Here is a 17511-nt window from a genome sequence, read left to right on the forward strand (position 1 = left end):
AGTGCCTTGTGCCTCAGTGCCGGTTGCCCCCCCCCCCCTCTTGTGTGTTTGATGGGCAGTGGGTGCTATAAGTTGGGGGGAATTCTCCCACCCTCCCCCGTATTAAACATGTCTTTCACTTCCACATTCCCTCATGCCATAGCGCGAATAAATGGCGTCTCCACAGAGCAGAGCGAGAGAGAGAGAGGAAAACTCATCCTAGAAGAGACAGGGCTTCTGGTTTCAAGGAATTGCAGAAGGGGGAAATGAGCCAACTTTTTGCCAACTCGGTAATTCCTTAAAAAAAAACACTTAGCATATTTGGTGACCAAGAGAAGGAGCTTTTCATCTTTTAATAAAGATGTTTGCATTTCTATTGTCATAATTAATTTCTCTTTTGTTAGTTGCGTTCAGATGTAGTTGCCTGTGATGTTACTTTTGAAGCAGCCTGAAAAATGTTTTTCTTTTAATTTGTTATTTGTCGTAGAAGGATTTTTTTTTATCTTCTACGTCTCTCTCTCCTTTTCAGCTTTCTTTTGTGCGCACTGTATGCAAGCTGTCTGCGTTCTCTTTTCAAAGCTTCTCTTCTTTCATTCACTCCCTTTCTGTAGTTCTTTCTCTTTTGTTCCCATTCTCTTTCTTTCCCTCTCTCTATTCAGGCTTTCTTTTTTATTTTCCTGAATAATGTTGAGATTTTGGGATGGGGGGGAAGGGTTTGTGCTTAAATTGCTGCAGAAACCAAAAAAATACTTTCATACAAAGCAGATGGGTACCAGAGGAGCGATCGTAAGTGAATTATTTACATGTCATTGGCTATAATTTGAATGTTGAAGTACAGTACCTGTTGATAACGATTTGTCTCGTTGGATTTAAAGAGACAGCTATCAAATCAAAGTCACAATACATAAACAATTTTTAAAAAACATATGTACTCAGAAACTCTGCCCCAGATTGAACCAATACAAATGCTGAGGTATGGTCAGTTGTCTTCAAGGCTTGAGAAAGGAACCAAGCCATGTAATTCAAATGTTAGTAATGCTGTTATTAAATCAGTTGTGGGTATGACTGGCATCTCCTTTTTGAATTAAGTTCAGTTATTTAAATCCTGGGAGCCCCAGAAACAATTTACAGATCGGTAACTTAAAAAAAAAACTGAGCCATGTAGAATTGAGAGAATTGGTTGGAATCTTGAGAGAAAGATAGATTAGACTTTCCAGTGCAGTTTTAAGAAACACATAAGAAATCATCGCTTTGTATATAAAACATTAATTCAAAAGAGTAATTGTTCAGTATAGAGATTGCAACTTTTATTTTCCTTTTGAGGAGCCAGATAATATAGTATGTTATAGCACAGGAGGAGAGCATTCGGCCCATTGCGCCTGTGGCAGCTCTTTGAAAGAGCTGTTCGGTTAGTCCCAATCCCCAGCTTTTTCCCCATAGCCCTGTAAATTTTTCCCCTTCAAGTATTTATCCAATTCCCTTTTGAAAGTTACTATTGAATCTGCTTCCGCCATCCTTTCAGGCAGTGCATTCCAGATCATAACAACTCTACGTTAAAAAATGCTTCCTTGTGTCATCTCTGGTTCTTTTGCCAATCACCTTAAATCTGCATCCTCTGATTACCAACCCTTATGCCATTGGAAACAGTTTCTTCTTATTTTGCTCATCAAAACCGTTCATAATTTTGTTCACCTATCAAATCTTCTCCTGTAAGGAGAACAGCCCCAGCTTCTCTAGTCTCTCCACATAACCCCGGTACCATTCTAGTAAATCTCTCTGTACTCTTGTCAAGGTCTTGACATCCTTTTTAAAGTGTGGTGCCCAGAATTGAACAATACTCCAGCTGAGGCCTAACCAGTGTTTTTATAAAGGTTTAGCATAACTCCGTTGCTTTTGTACTCTATGCCTCTATTTATAAAGCCCAGGATCCCATATGCTTTTTTAACAGCCTTCTCAACTTGTTCTGCCACCGTCAAAGATTTGTGTATGTGCACACCCAGGTCCCTCTGTACTCCCTTTTAAAATTGTACCATTTAGTTTATATTGCCTCTCCTTATTCTTCCTACCAAAATGCACCACTTCACACTCCCCTGCGTTAAATTTCAACTGCCATGTATCTGCCCATTTCACCAGTCTGTCTGTGTCCTCCTGCAGTCTGTTACTATGCTCCACAATGTTCAGTACATTCCTGGATTTGGTGTCAGCTGCAAACTTCAAAATTATACCTTCTATACCCAAGTCCAGGTCATTAATATATATCAAAAAGGGCAGTGGTCCTAATAATGATGCCTGGGGAACACCACTGCATCCTTCCCTCCAATCTGATAAACAACCATTCACCACTACTCCCTGCCTCTGCCCCTTAGCCAATTTTGTATTCATACTGCCACTGTCCCTTTAATCCCATAGGCTTTAATTTTGCTAACAAGCCTATTATGTGGTACTTTATCAAATGCCTTTTGAAAGTCCATATACACATCAACCGCACTACTCTCATCAACCCTCTCTGTTACTTCAAAGAACTCAAGCAAGTTAGTCCAACATGATTTTCCTTTAACAAATCTGTGCTGACTTTCCTTTATTAGCCCATACTTTTCCAAGTGCCAATTAATTTTGTCTCCGATTATTGTCTCAAAGTTTCCCCACCACCGACATTAGGTGACTGGCCTGTAATTGCTGGGTTTATCCCCCTCCCCTTTTTTTGAACAAGGGTGTAACATTTGCAGTCCTCTGGCACCGTATCCATATCTAAGGAGAATTGGAAGATTGTGGCCAGAGCCTCTTCAATTTCTATCCTTAGTTCCCTCAGTAACCTAGAATGCATCCCATCTGGACCAGGTGACTTTTCTACTTTGAGCACTGCTAACCTTTTAAGTACCTTTTTATCTATTTTTATCTTATCCTATCCTACTACTTCCTCCTTTACTGCTACATTGGCAGCATCCTCTTTAGTGAAGACGGATGCGAAGTATTCATTTAGTACCTCAGCCATACTCTCTGCCTCCACAAGAAGATCTTTTTTGTTCCTATTCAGCCCCTCCCTTCCTTGACTACCCTTTGGGTACTTGTTGTAAATGTTTACTTGATCGTTAAATAAATTAATTTAATAGCTCATGTCTGAAACAAAGTCTGATGTGATGCCACCGTTTTTCATAGATGGAAGAAAAATCTTGTGAAGCTGCAGGATAATTCCAGTAGCCAAAGTAATGGAAAGGCTTTTCTGTTCATTAACATGCCTGAGATACTGAAAATTTACCTTGGTTTTTTAAAGCTGTGAAGATACTTAAGAAGTCATAGTGTTTGGACTCATCTAGGAAAAAAATTAAAGCAAGAGGGGTAGGAAAGACCAAAAAACATAACACACAGTCTTAGCATCAATGGCTAGAGACTAAAGAGGACTTACCTGATAGGGATACAGATCTGTCAAATGGATTTGAATAAAGTAAGTTGGAGATAAAAGCCCGTAGAACATTGAGTACCATTCTAATTGATTTTTCATGCTTAAAATTAAATTAATCTGGATGTAAATTTTCAATATTCAAAAGATAAAATACTACTATTTGTCAGTGTTAGCTTTATTTTACTTAGATAAGTGTGCATCAAACGGTAACATATGGTCCATGTACTATACTAAGGAAAATGTACTATACTGGGAAATTGGAGATATGCTCATGAGTTGCTGGTTGAGATCATGGTTTGATTCTTTTGAATTGAGTGTTTAATTCTCTATTACAATATAGATATTAGTTTCATACATTCTTTGTGATAGAATTTTCCCAAAAAGTGACTTCTCTTCAAAACTAGAACTGGTCTTAGCTGTGACTGAGAAAAGTGCAGTGTGAGCCATTGTTTGTCACGGGACAATACTATAAAGCCTATCAAGGCATCCTCAATCGAGTGGCTCCACACTATCCCTTTGCGATCAGAATGTGATATTACCCAGAGTATGATCAAATAAATAATGGGTGATTGCCTGTACGTGCCAGAGAATTCAAGATAGATGAGTTGGGCTAAAGGATGAGATTGCAGATTCATTCATCAATTGGTTCACTGTCTTCAATTACAAGTCACAGTATAGATGGAGTCTTGATAACTGACAGTTTTGCCGTTAACACGTTCAGCTTCCTTGTCACATAGAGTAGCATCTTGTATCAGTTGAGTTCAAATGTACACTTTTTTTTAAAAGGATAAAACTCCCTCCCTTTTTTCTTAGGATATTTTGATATCTTCTTCCATCTGCAACAAAAAGATAGGTAATCTTCATACAGACCTGCATCAATGCAGCTCTGAAATGAGCTACAAGGGAGGTTTTAGTTTTATTTAATTAGTAAAAGTCAGTAGTCTGCTGCATAACATTGTTGTGTTGGAAATCACCTATGGATTATCACTGTATAAACAAATTGGTTACAGTGTAACTCAATTCGCTATGTGTGGATGTAATAGATCAGAAATATGGAGCACGTTGGCATTTCTGCTCCCCCCCCCCCCCCCCGCCCGCAATAAAAGTATTTAAAATATTTCTGATTTCCTGTTGTTGGAGAGATTGGCACGGCCACATTTATTGCTCATCCCTACTTGTCTCAAGAAGGTGGTGATGGGCCATCTTCTTGAATCACTGCAGTTCTTGTGCTGATGGTGCTCCTACAGTAGTGTTGGGTAGGGATTTTGACTCAACAATGAGGAAGGAACTGTGATGCATGGCCAAGTCATGGTGCTTTGTGATTTAGAGGTGATGTTGTTTCCATGACATTTCTGCTCTTGTCTGTCTTGATGGTAGAGGTTGCAGTGCTGAGGTGCTGTTAACTATTGTATTTGGAAAAAGATTACAGGGTAATCTTATCTCAGGGATTATGATGGTCGTTATAAGTTCCTTGAGTTTTGTCTGAGCACCCTGCTCCCCAAACAAAATTACTTCCTGTTTAATACATTTTTTTAGGAAAAAGTTGGATTTTCTTATGTCCATTCTGTTATGTTGTTTTAGTAAGATAGGAATAAGCAAAGATTGATGTTTGCATTTACAAAGTAAACTTTCATTTTCTGATTAAGTTGGCACATGTTCTTAAATCCAAATGAGTAGAAATAATAGATTCAATAGTGCAGTAAATACTTTTGATTATAGTACAAAAATTGTACTTTTGTGGGTTGTTCTCTACACTAGAGTTAGAAATAGTCAACTGGTATTCTGATGTATTTTGAAATTTGTCTTGGCTGGATTCATAGTTATTTCTTTAATCCTAGTGTTTACCTCTTTGTTGTTTTGTGTTTTCTTTCTCCTGCAACCAGAAACATTGCCTCATCCTAAAGACTGTGTTCAGCCGTGGTATTTAGTAAGAAATGCTGCAGATTTTCCAAAGATCTGTTTATAGACTTGAACCATTTTATTTTTTCAGATGGAGATTTTTTTTGTGTGGAAGCTAGTCCAAGATAACAAACCTTTTAAACCCTATCAATATTTAAATGGCCCCAATCTGCTTGAGTTAGGCTGATTCCAGAGTAAATCCAGAGTCGGTATTGTGTAAATGTGGATCAAAATCTCTTGGTGGACTGTTGCTAAGCAACTGATGTAGTGGCAAAATCTTCAACGGCCAGCACTTCGGGCTTAATCTCTGCTGCTTTTATAAATGGGGTAAAAGCTAGTTTTAAAAGACATATGCAGAGTTCTACCAAGTAACAACCTGTTACTTGGAGTGAGACTAGAAGATGTGGATAAGCCAAATAGTGCTGTTTTCTTTTTACCCACCTAAAAAAAGCTAATTGGCAAAATTCATTACATGTATGATAACCAAATTGGATCGCCAACTGCTAAGAATTATAACTTTCTAACCAGAGAGTTTTGGTATCTGATTTCCATTTGGCATGCTGTATACAAGAACATTTGATGTACGGGATGATAAACAAAAAAAGAGCAGGAATGCCTGATAAACTTCATAGTTGTCTAGCATCAAAAGGGAGGGGAGGACTGCAATGGGAATGAAGTATAATTGAAAAGAATGTCAAACATTTCCCCTCCATATTATTCTTCTTTAAAAAGAAAGACATGCAAGAATACCTCGTGTCATGTCTTCGTCCAGTATAGTATGTCAACACAAAGGAATGGGCATTTCAAGCTTTACTGATAATTCTATATGTTCAAAATATGTTAGTGTGGTCTTGATATAAAGCTGCACATCTGGTGGTCCCTATAACTTGATGGATGTAGATTTTGGAGATTTAGCACATAAGTACCTTTTTATATTCTCTGTAGACGTTGCTGCGAATTTCTTACTCTGACTATAGTCATAACAAAATCCTACCAGGAAGAGTTAGATGTTTAAAAGCAAAATACTGCAGATGCTGGAAATCTGAAACAAGGAACCAGGAAATGCTGAGAACTCTCAGCAGGTCAGACAGCAACTGTGGAGAGAGGAAGGTACACGAGAGGTCATTGATCTAAAACGTTAACCCTACCTTCCTCTTTCCACAGTTGCTGCCTGACCTAAACACTTCTGGAGTAAGATTTTCTGGATGTTATGAGAAACGTATTGAGGTATCCTGTACCATGTGAACACTAAATTTTGTTTGCCTAACGACACCAGAGATACTCTGGGGGTAGGAATCTCTATGCTTTTTTTAAACCGGAAGTTGAGTGGAAATTTATTTTGGCCTTGAAATTACAAATTTGTGTGAAATTCTTTGTTATTTCAAGAGGCGCTAACCAGTCTAAAATAAACAGGTTGATGCTGCTGTAAAAATAGTGGAGAAGACTCATCGATCTCATCAATTCCAAAATGAAAACTCGGCAAGTTTTTGAAAAGTTAAATATGTTTGACACTGGATTGGAATAGTTTTCCACTTTTTAGACAATGTAACTCCATCAGCTGCACATTTTCTATAACAATCGTGAGGATTGCTGTACTTTCTCAAGTGTTGGAAATTTCACAACTTTTCCTACGTGCAGTTGACTTTTGTTAAAGCATATAATTGGTGACAAGTTTTATTGCTCTTTATGCAACAGTTCAATTGGCCAATTAGACATCTCTTTAAAAACCCTAATGTGTTATTAAAGTTGGTGTTCAAAATGTAGTCTCTAAAATGCCATGGTATGTAGATTTCTACCTGAATGGGAAATACTTACCCCTAGGTCAGTGCCAGATAAAAGTTTTAACACTAAAGTGGAATAGATTTGCTCCAGTGATTTAAAGTCAAGGTTGTATCTACTCCTTGTTAGAATTGGTTTACTTAGAGAATGATTGAAGTTTTAAAAAAAATTCTAAGTATTTATAGTTTAGCAAATATACATCAATAGTACGTGATTATTAATTTAATACTGATCCCACTGAGACTAACACAGTGGAGGTGCTCCCTTTGATAATGCCACACAACAGTATTTTTGATCTAGGGTTGGTATCCTTTCTACTTAAAAGTCTGAATTTTTGTTGTTTCAGTTTGCTGCCTCAGGCACTGCAGTTAAGTTACCCTCACTTTCTATTTGTGTTGAATTTGCATAAGTGTTACCATTGCAGTAAGTAGACTCTGATTGATTACTGGTCATTAAGCAAGTGGATATTCGGCAATAATGGATATTGCATTTTGAGTGCATAACTATTCTACTTAAATGTGAATTGACAATAGTAGAATAACTAACACAGTTCATGCCAGCTGTTTTTTAAAACCAATTTAAAACTTTTTTTTATTTACCTTTTTATGGTGTCTCCAGTACCTTCCTCTTTATTCTGAGAGACTGTTAAAGGTGTTTTTGAAGTCGAGGAAGACACAAGGCTATGGGGAAGAGAGCAGGGCAGTCCGATTAGTTTTGGATTGCTTTAGCAGAACGCTGCCACAGACACTATCGGTCTGATGGGCTCCTTTTGTAAACTACTTATGGTTCCTCCTTTCCCTTTTCTTGGGGTGATATCTTTCTTCCTGAAGTGAGGCATATATTTGGTTTCTTAGTGCCTTCATGCACCCAACTGTAAACTAACCCCCTTGAATTAATTTGTTGCAAGGTACAGTCACAGCAAGGTTGGTATCCTGTCTTGTCACTGTCCCTTATATTGATAAATCTCAGACTGTCATAGTTGTTTCCTTTTTATTGTATGGACTGAAAACCCATACTTGTACAGCAGATTGATATCATGTACTTTATTAGAAATGCTGTTGTGTTAATTTTTTAGTCATATTCTAGCTAGTATAAATATTCTTTTGTAATCTATTGTAAATATTCAAGGACTTCTCTAAATTTGAATTAGTAGTCCTGATATAACTGTTAAGCATGTGTCGTGAATATGCAAACAGTAATATATCTAATCTGCTACAAACCAAAGTGCATTGTAACCAGCATTCTAATGAACTGAAAGTTCACCCCTGTCACCAATGATGTATGAACTTCCTGGGGGTATGTAAAAGGAAGTGGAAGTTCAGAAGCCCTTCCTGTTAGATCTCCTTTTATACCTCAGTGTGGAACGAAGTGTTGAGGGACTTTTTTGGAACTATGCTGACGTGTACCTATTTTTTTTTTTAAAAAGAGAACTCCAAATGAACATCTGGTATAAAAAGTTTGTGAAGTTGCAGTGTCCTGCAATTCACCACCTATTTTTGGCATGGATTAATCCCCAATCTGTGTTGAGCTAGTGCTAGCTGATTTTAGCTAGGGCAAGAATAGGGGCACTACATTTGCCCTTTGTCTCCTCCCAGCCCAAAGGCACTATCAGCTAGAGTTCCAGATCCTGATTGCTGTCCAGCGGTCACATTGGAAAGGTGAGGACACAATTGGATTTGGCTGTGATACTTCTCACAGTAGAATGGCCTACCAACAGTTTATAGGTGAAAAATGGCCACTTGACATGATGCCGGAAGGTGACTAGCACCTATAGACTCTGACCAGCAAGGAATCAAAGCTCTCTAGAGGATGGGAGGAAAACGAAAGAAGTCTCCTATATTGCCCCCTTCTACTCATGCCCCTCAAAAAAAAAAAGCTTCCCCATATCATTTGAGGTATTCAGATTTTTGTAGCAAAGGTACAATCCTTCAAGATTGGTTTGTCTACTCTTTTTTTTTCAGACTGGAGGGAAGTATACAGTGGTGGTCCCCAGGGATTGGTATTAGGACCACTGCTCTTTTTAATATATATTAATAACCTGTACTCTGGTATACAGGGTATAATTTCAAAGAATGTAGATGACACGAAACTAGAAAATGCAGTAAACAATGGTAGCAACAGACTTCAGGAGGACGTAGACTGGGGAAATGGGCAGATGAAATTTAACACAGAAGTGTGAAGTGATATATTTTGGTAGGAAGAATGAGGAGAGGCAATATAATCTAAATGGTACAATTTTAAAGGGGGTGCAGGTGACCTGGGGGTGCACATACACAAATCTTTGAAGGGGGCAGGACAAGTTGAGAAGGCTGTTTTTAAAAAAAAAAGCATATGGGATCCTGGGCTTTATTTATAGACGCATAGAGTACAAAAGCAGGGAAGTTATGCTGAAGCTTTATAAAACATTGGTTAGGCCTCAGCTGGAGCATTGTGTTCCATTCTGGGCACCACACGTTAGGCAGGATATCAAGGCCTTAGGGTGCAGAAGAGATTTACTAGAATGGTGCCAGGGATGAGGACTTCAGTTATGTGGCGAGACTGCAGAAGCTGGGGTTCTCCTTCGAGCAGAGAAGGTTAAGAGGAGATTTAATAGAGGTGTTCAAAATCATGGCTGGTTTTGGTAGAGTAGATAAAGGGAAACAGTTTGCAATGGCAGAAAGGTTGGTAACCAGCAGACACAGATTAAAGACAATTGGCAAAAGAACTAGAGGCAACATGAAGTTTTTTTTACAAAGCGAGTTGTTATGATCTGGAATGCACTGCCTGAAAGGGTGGTGGAATCAGATTCAATAATAACATTCAAAAGGGAATTGGATAAATACTTGAAGGGAAAAAATTTGCTCGCTTTGGGGAAGGAGCACGGGAGTGGGATTAAAAGTTAGCTCTTTCAAAACACTGGTACGATGGGCTGAATGGCTTTCTGTGCTGTATCCTACTATGATACTATGCTGATCTCTACTCTTGAATTTTGGTCAATTGGTTACTACCAAGAAAGAAAATGTACCAATTGTGTCTGCATTAACCCTTGCTGGAAGAATCTGGGATTTTTCTTTTCTGTACTTATTGGGGAGGGCTGGAAATTTGTAGCTAATGTAGAATATGGAGTACTGCACTGATTCTAGGTTCTTATTTCTGGTTTTATGAAACCACATTTTCCTTTAACTTTTTATTCCTTCTCCTTCCCCTTTTCTTCCCCCCCCCCCCCCCCCCCCCCACCCCGCCCACCGCTCTGCCCTGTCTTTTATCTACACCTGTTTTTATTTAGCCTGTAGCATTGGGTTCCAAATCTTTCTAGTATCATCACTGGGTCCATTTTAAAAAAAGCTGCTGTAAATGGTGCTCTGTCTTTCGTCAGCTGGAGGCTAGTTTGCTGCAGAACTGTCGGTTTTTGTTGATTCTGAAGTGAGACGCTTCATACTGTTTGGTGCATGGGCCACCAGCAGTAGTAGACTTGTAGGATTGGACAGTGTGGTACAGTTGTGTGACCACAAGATTCCAGAGTTGCTTCATTTTGATTATATTTTAATACTTGAGTGTTTCTATATTCTCTCTCCTCTGAATTGTACCCTTGGTATGTGAACTTGTGGTTGAAGCATTAGTTATGAATAGTAAGCAAAATGTTCCTGTTGATGTAGCTACATGCTACAGTGAAGGGAAATTGAAGTGTTGAACAAAAGTTTCTTTTAAAAAAAAATTAAACCTTTAAACTTGAAAACTGTGAAGCGGGAATGAGCTAGTTGATCTCAGCCAGGGCGGGAGTAGGGCATCTTTTTTTCCCTTCCTACTGGAGCTTGATTTTTTTTTTCCTGTCCACCTTTCCCCAAATTAAGTGGCCCAGTTGAGATTACATTCTATATCCTGCTTCTCCATTTTAATGCTTTCTGACGTACAATCAAGCTGGTATTATAGTCTATGCTTTAGAGAATTCAAACTCCAGAAAGCAAACTGTACCATAGATCTAAAAGGAGCAAAATGGGAATCACTAGATTTAAAATTAATATTTTGACGGGTACCCAAATTAGTTTTACATATTCACTTTGGGATCCTGTGGGAAAGCAGGGCACTAAGGGTATATTCTTGGAAACAGTGGGAAAAATGTTAGGTTATTTCCTCCAAATGAGTGCACAGGCTATTCTAATGCCCAGCAGGAAAATTGGATAAGACCATCATTGTATGTAATGGATAGTGCCCCTTTGACATTACGTATATCTATACTGCGTATGGACCCAAATGGGACTTGAATGTAAAACCTTCTGGTGCAGAGGCAAGTACACAAATAACTGAAAGATAATGGAAAATTGTACTTTAGATCCAGTGTGGAAATTGCATCTCCAATCCTGTTTTGGGATCTGGAACGTTTAGTGCTGTTTATAAGGAAATGTCTGTATAAATTCAGTATAATTGATCTTGATGCCAATTGCAACAATTTCAGAAATTTGTATTAAAATGCATAACTAGTACTTAACTGGAAAATTGAGAGACTTGTACACTTTATTGTCGCAGTTGTTTTCTGCACACTTTGGGCCCTATGAGATTGATGCTCTAGTTTGCATAAATTACTTTTTCATTGAAAAATGTATAGAGAGATTTTTGGTTATTGTGTAGTGTATATTTTATAATAAAACTAAGAACTCTTTTACTATTCCTTAAAATATTTTTAAAACCAATTTAAAAACAGCAAATTGACATGTTAGATCTTTAATTTTTTTGACTTGGTATATTTGTCGTTAACTTTTCTTTTAGATATCTCTTTGGGGAACGGTTGGTAATGTATTGAAAGTCATGGATCACCTTGTAAATACTGGAACTCAAACAGATCCTGTTGTGATTCTATCCTTTGCACAAGCAGCTGCTTTGGGTCTTGTTGGTCAGAATGGCCCTTTTAACTTTCCATTCAGAGAGAATGGGATTTATCATATGCCAGATGCATCAATTAATAAAAATACTGTACTTGAACACATGACAACAGAGCAAAGCCCTGGACTGGATGAGATGAACACATCAGAATGTTTTGAACAACAAGAGGAGGAAAGTTTAGAAGTGGAGAATGGCTTTATACCTTTCGAAAGGCAAGCGAGGAGGAGGAAAAGGCAGCCTGTGAAGCTAGTACACGCTGAAAAAAATGACGAGAATTGTAAAGAAGAAACTGTTGAGGTGGAGTATGATGCAGAGATTCAGTCTAATAGCGTTCTGTACAGAAATGGAATAAAAATGATTGACATAAGTAACTTCAAAAGGAAACAAATGCATCGTCCGCTTCGTGAAAGGACTCAAAGTGTTCAGACGGTTGCCTTTCCTTTAAACTATAAGGAAAACCTCCACTGTAACTCCGCTGATCAGCAGGAAAAGGTTGGCACTGAAGGTGAAAAGCTCATGAGCAGCTATTTTGAAACGAATAAATCGCCGACTTTAGGCGAAATGGAAGAACAATTTGCAGAAGAGTCGGTGACTGAGGAGAACCGTAACTTTGTATGGCAAGGCCAAGTGGCATATGAAGCAGAGATGTCTGCTCCTCAGCAGGAGGATCGAAACAGAAGAGCTCAAATTGATCGGTTGGACATTAATGTACAGATTGATGACTCCTATTGTATCGATGTTGGGGAAGGGCAGAAACGATGGCAGTGCCGATTATGTGAAAAATCGTACACTTCCAAATATAACTTGGTCACTCACATATTGGGCCACAGTGGCATTAAGCCTCATGAATGTCAACATTGTCACAAGCTTTTTAAGCAGCCAAGTCATTTACAGATGCACCTTCTTACACACGAAGGCATTCGACCACACAAGTGTGAGGTGTGCAACAAAGCCTTCACACAGACGAGCCACCTTAAACGGCACATGTTACTGCACAGTGACATCAAACCGTACAGCTGCAGAGTCTGTGGCCGTGGGTTTGCCTATCCCAGTGAGTTGAAGGCCCACGAAGCAAAGCATGAAAATGGCAGGTGTCATGTTTGTATTGAATGTGGATTGGATTTTGTGACACTTATTCAGCTAAAGAGACACCTTGTTGCACATCAAGGTCCCACACCATATGAATGCACAGAGTGCAACAAAACTTTCAGTTATCGAAGTCAGCTTCAGAACCACATGATGAAACATCAGAATATCCGCCCATATGTCTGCACTGAATGTGGCATGGAATTTACCCAGCCTCATCACCTTAAGCAGCATTCGCTTACACACAAGGTAAGGCTATTCAACTGTTCTGTCTGTAAATCATATTTGCTATCAAAGGGATTCCTGTCAGTAAAGATTTGCAGAACCTTGGGGACAAGAATGAAGATGGATGAACCTTAAATGCTATTCTTGATGTTCATTGTGGTATGGCTGTCTTTTTTTTCCTAATCTAGCTGACTACTTTTGAGATGGTGTAAACGCACTCCTCTTTGATTCAAGCTCTAATTGTTTCACTTGAAATGTAGTGGATTTATTATTACTTAAGCCAGTTGGGAATGGACGGCTGTCTAAATGGTATCAAAGTAACATATTTGCCAATTTTATAGCTGAACATTCTTCAGCGTTAGAACAAATAAGCCAACCACAATACCAGAGGACATTGACACTGCAGAAATGGAACTGCATAAATTTTGGTCCTGCTAGTTAATGCCATATTTAGTAATCACACTGACCCTGCAATAGCTTGAACTACTAGCAACTTAATTTGCTTATAACTTCTGTTGATTTACTTTCAAATTGGTTCTGTGTGTCGGAACTAAATCTAGTATTTACATACCAAGGACTGTCTAATACTGTATATACTTGTGAATTGGAACTGTGCTAGGTTGATGCAGTATAGTTTTATATTAAGCCTCTTTTTTTTACTTTTACTGTGTTTGCTGTGTGCCGTAACCTTGAAAAAAGACTCCAAAATGTTGTATGGGTATTTCAATTATTCTTCCTTTCTCCTCCCCCACACTATGGGATAATGAGCAAAGTTATGTTTTGGTTCCCTTACCTGTGGAACTGTATTCCAGCATGAGTCAGTTATCTCAAGGGGTCCACAGCAGGAAGGATAAGTGGGGGGGGGGGGGGAAGGGGGAATCATAACAGGGCCATCAAATCTAGCTGCCACCATCCTGCTTCTCTTGGTTATGATGTCATGAAAGTAATTTTAAACAGAATCTCCCATCGATATTTTTCTGCTCTTCTTGTCGAACAAAGCTTAATAGAACTCTGGAACTCTTTTTTTGAAGTTAGGCCTTGTTTTAAAATAAATTGAAGGTGATAGAAGTAAGCAATCTGAATACAGATTCATTTGTGAAGCCCGCCAGCACCTACTGATGGGAGCTCTGCACTTAGAATGTTCAGCATAAATGGAAACATGGACTGTCTTTGTTGCAATTCATATCGTTCGATAAAAGGGAAAAAAAAGCTTCAAATGCTGAAAATCCATAATAGAAAATGTTGAAATAATGCATTAACGGCTGAAAGAATATCTAGGTTAATATTTCAGGTGAAGGTCCTTCATCAGAACTGGAAAGGGAAAGTAAGGACTCTGTTTGAAGGACTGACCAAAACGAGGAGGTTAGAGTGAAGGTCGCTGGTCATTGTCAAATACAACTTTAGAATGTTTCATGATTGATTAGTACAAAGAGCAGCTGCTAAAAAATGTGATAATTTAGGAATAGATTTAAACTAAACTATGGGTGAAAAATCCTGAATGAGATACAAACTTATCAGTCTGATCTTAATCTGTGGAAAGGTATGAGAAAGACAAAAAGTGAGTTTAAACAAAGCTGAAATGGAAGGCAGCAAAATAGAAAGTGATTGGGAGAAATGGACAGGAAGATAAGGGAGACAACTAAGGTGTGATAAAATCAATGTTAAGATCAGAGGGCTGCTGAGTGCCCACAAGAAAGGCAAACTTCTGCCGTAAAATTTGTGTTGAGCAAAGATGAAAAGGTTTAGAGTGGGAGGGGAGTTGAAGAGGCGACCCATGGGGTGGCCAGGATCATAATTGCAGCAGGAACTGAGATGTTCGGCAAACTCTGTCTGCATTTTATCTCCCTGATTATGGAGACAGCACTGAGTAATGTGTGGCATTTCTAGACTGGAGGAAGTACATATAAATTGCTAGAAAAAGTGGAAGGAGAGCACCAGAAAATGGTGTGCAAAGCAATTAATAGCCAGGTGTTGCATCTGCTATCGTTGCATGGGAAAGTGCAAGGGAGAAACAGTTAGGAATGCAGATGATGGAAGAATGAATGTAGATATCTTGGAGGGAATGGTCCACCTGGTTTGATGGGGTGGGGGGGGGGGGTCATGATGTAGGTGGTGCATGCTGAGGCTAGTAGAAAGGAAGTTCAAGTCAAGGAGGGTCCTGTTGAGAGGAGATGAAAGTAGACATGTAGGGAATGGGTTGGCTGTGGATGAGGGAAAAAACCTTAGAAGAAACAGGATATTTCAGAAGTCTTACTGTGGAAAGTAGTCATTGGGACAGATGTAATGGAGACTGAGAATCTGAAAGAAAGGGATTGGATCTGGAGAAAAATTGCACTTTTTTAGTGGGAGAACTAACTACTAGCATAGCCTTCTGTTACTGCTTCACCTTACAGTCTAATTACCTTTCTCTTAATGCAACACCTTGTACCTTTTTGAGTGAAGAGGTCATTGTGCTTGATCTTAAACTTGCAGCCTGCTCTGGATGCCAGAATTCTATAGGATCGTACGCAAATGACGGACAGGAAAAGATGAGCTGATCCACCGAGCTTGTTCAGTGCAATCATGCTGTAATTGAGCATCATGCCCTCCCCATTACTCTCACCCACCAACAGTGATGTAATCTCCTGAGAGGGGCAAAAAAACCAGATTTAAAAACAGACTCTCGGCCAGTTCAGGGAAAAAAAGAATTCTGGAAAAATCCTTTCCGACCCTGAATGTGATCACGACTGGTTCCGGGAGACCACAGTGACCATGAAGCGCATCATCCAACATCCCACCTACCTTTTGTATCGGCCTTAGGAACTCCTCCAGCTCCCTGTTGAATGGTTGCAGCGAATCTGAACTCACTGCGTGAGCCGGCAACTTGTTGGAGGTCGATGATCATCTTCGAAAAGAAGAACCCCTTGACGTCTAGCCTAGTTGTATGCTTACCTAACTTGTATGCATGTCCCTAGATTTTTCCTAACCTAATTCAAAATAGTCTACCCACAGACAGTCTAGTCCCTTTTATTATTTTAAATACCTCTATCGAATATCCTCAAAGTCTACGCTTTTCTAGAATTAAAAAGACCAAGCTCTTTAAGGCTATCGTAATAACTAAGGGCTTTTAAGCTAGTTTTCAATCTAATGGCCCTCTTCTCAACGTTCTTCAGGGCCTTGATCACCCACCATATGAGGGACCAAATCTGGACACAGTTTTCTAGATAAGGCCGAACCAAGCTCTTGTACAAAGACATTATGGTGCTTTTTAATTTTATATTGAATCATGCTTGCAATACATTCCAATATTCTTAATAGATTTTACTATAGCCTTGTGGCACTGATCATGACCTTTTAGAGATCATGTACTGTAAACATGTAGGTCTCTTTCCTGCTCAATAGACTTTAGATCAGAGCCTTGCGTGGTATGTACATGCTTGGTGTTAACCCCAGCCATATGCATAACACTACAGCTATCTACATTAAATGTCATCTCCCAGATGCGGGCACATTTCTATTACTGCATCTAGATCTGATTGTACTTTTTTTTTTCCTCTCATCCAGGGTTCTAACCGCAGCACAGTGCAGTTGTTAACTTGTTTAAATTACCATAAATGCCTCTTGGAAAAGTCACTGAGTTTTAGAACAGCCTGTCTAGTGCTGCATTCATACTGTGCATTTCAGATAGTTTTCTTTTTCCAATCTTCAGCATCAGTATTTCTGAATTCAGCTTAACTTGCAGCATAATTTCAAACCATTCTCTTGCAGGCAACTGGCTGGAGTCAAGTTAGCGTTCATTTCAGATCCAAAATTCTATTTGCGACCACTTGGAGGGGTCCAGTAGCAAAGTGATTCTGGTTTATATTTTTCCCTCTACTCCTTTTTGTCTTCCTTTACTGCTTGCCTTCTCCAGCAAAGAGGAATCTGTTTCTTAGCTAGCCACTGAGCCGAAGTGACTGGGCTTTTGCTGTGTGGCAGAACCTGAACACAGTTTGGTGGTATGGTTGGAATCACCAACTCACTATATAGGCACTGCGGAGGCAAGAATATGTCTCACCGCTCCATGGAACAATGTATTTTAAACCCCCCCCCCCCACCAATACTGCTACACTGCGGTAGCCTCTTTGCAGCCACTTTAAAAAAAATTTCATCCCTTCCCGAAACAATTTGCTTTTCTTTTTCTTATTGCTCCTCCCCACGTGCACTTTCCATTTTGTAGCTCTGATTTCATTTTATCATTTTCAGGAGTAAGTCAATTTGTATTTCAAATGGCCTGCTAAATTAATGGATTGTGATCCTTTTTATTG

At 39.1% G+C, this 17511-nt stretch overlaps 1 protein-coding gene across 4 annotated transcripts in view; it reads left to right on the forward strand.

Annotated features, from left to right (window-relative positions):
• The window catches only part of znf710a (zinc finger protein 710a), a 29413-nt gene that overhangs the window by 266 nt on the left and 11636 nt on the right, over positions 1 to 17511 (forward strand). For 2 of the 4 annotated variants that reach the window (XM_067971594.1, XM_067971596.1), the window contains one exon: positions 11801 to 13249. In XM_067971594.1, the coding sequence (XP_067827695.1) occupies positions 11840 to 13249 (1410 nt within the window). In that variant the 5' untranslated portion in view covers positions 11801 to 11839. Of the gene's footprint in view, positions 1 to 250; positions 270 to 6442; positions 6568 to 11800; positions 13250 to 17511 lie in introns of those variants that run through there. The other 2 variants (XM_067971595.1, XM_067971597.1) reach the window with 2 other exon arrangements.

This window comes from Heptranchias perlo, chromosome 34, assembly GCF_035084215.1.
Source record: "Heptranchias perlo isolate sHepPer1 chromosome 34, sHepPer1.hap1, whole genome shotgun sequence".
Classification (NCBI taxonomy): domain Eukaryota; kingdom Metazoa; phylum Chordata; class Chondrichthyes; order Hexanchiformes; family Hexanchidae; genus Heptranchias; species Heptranchias perlo.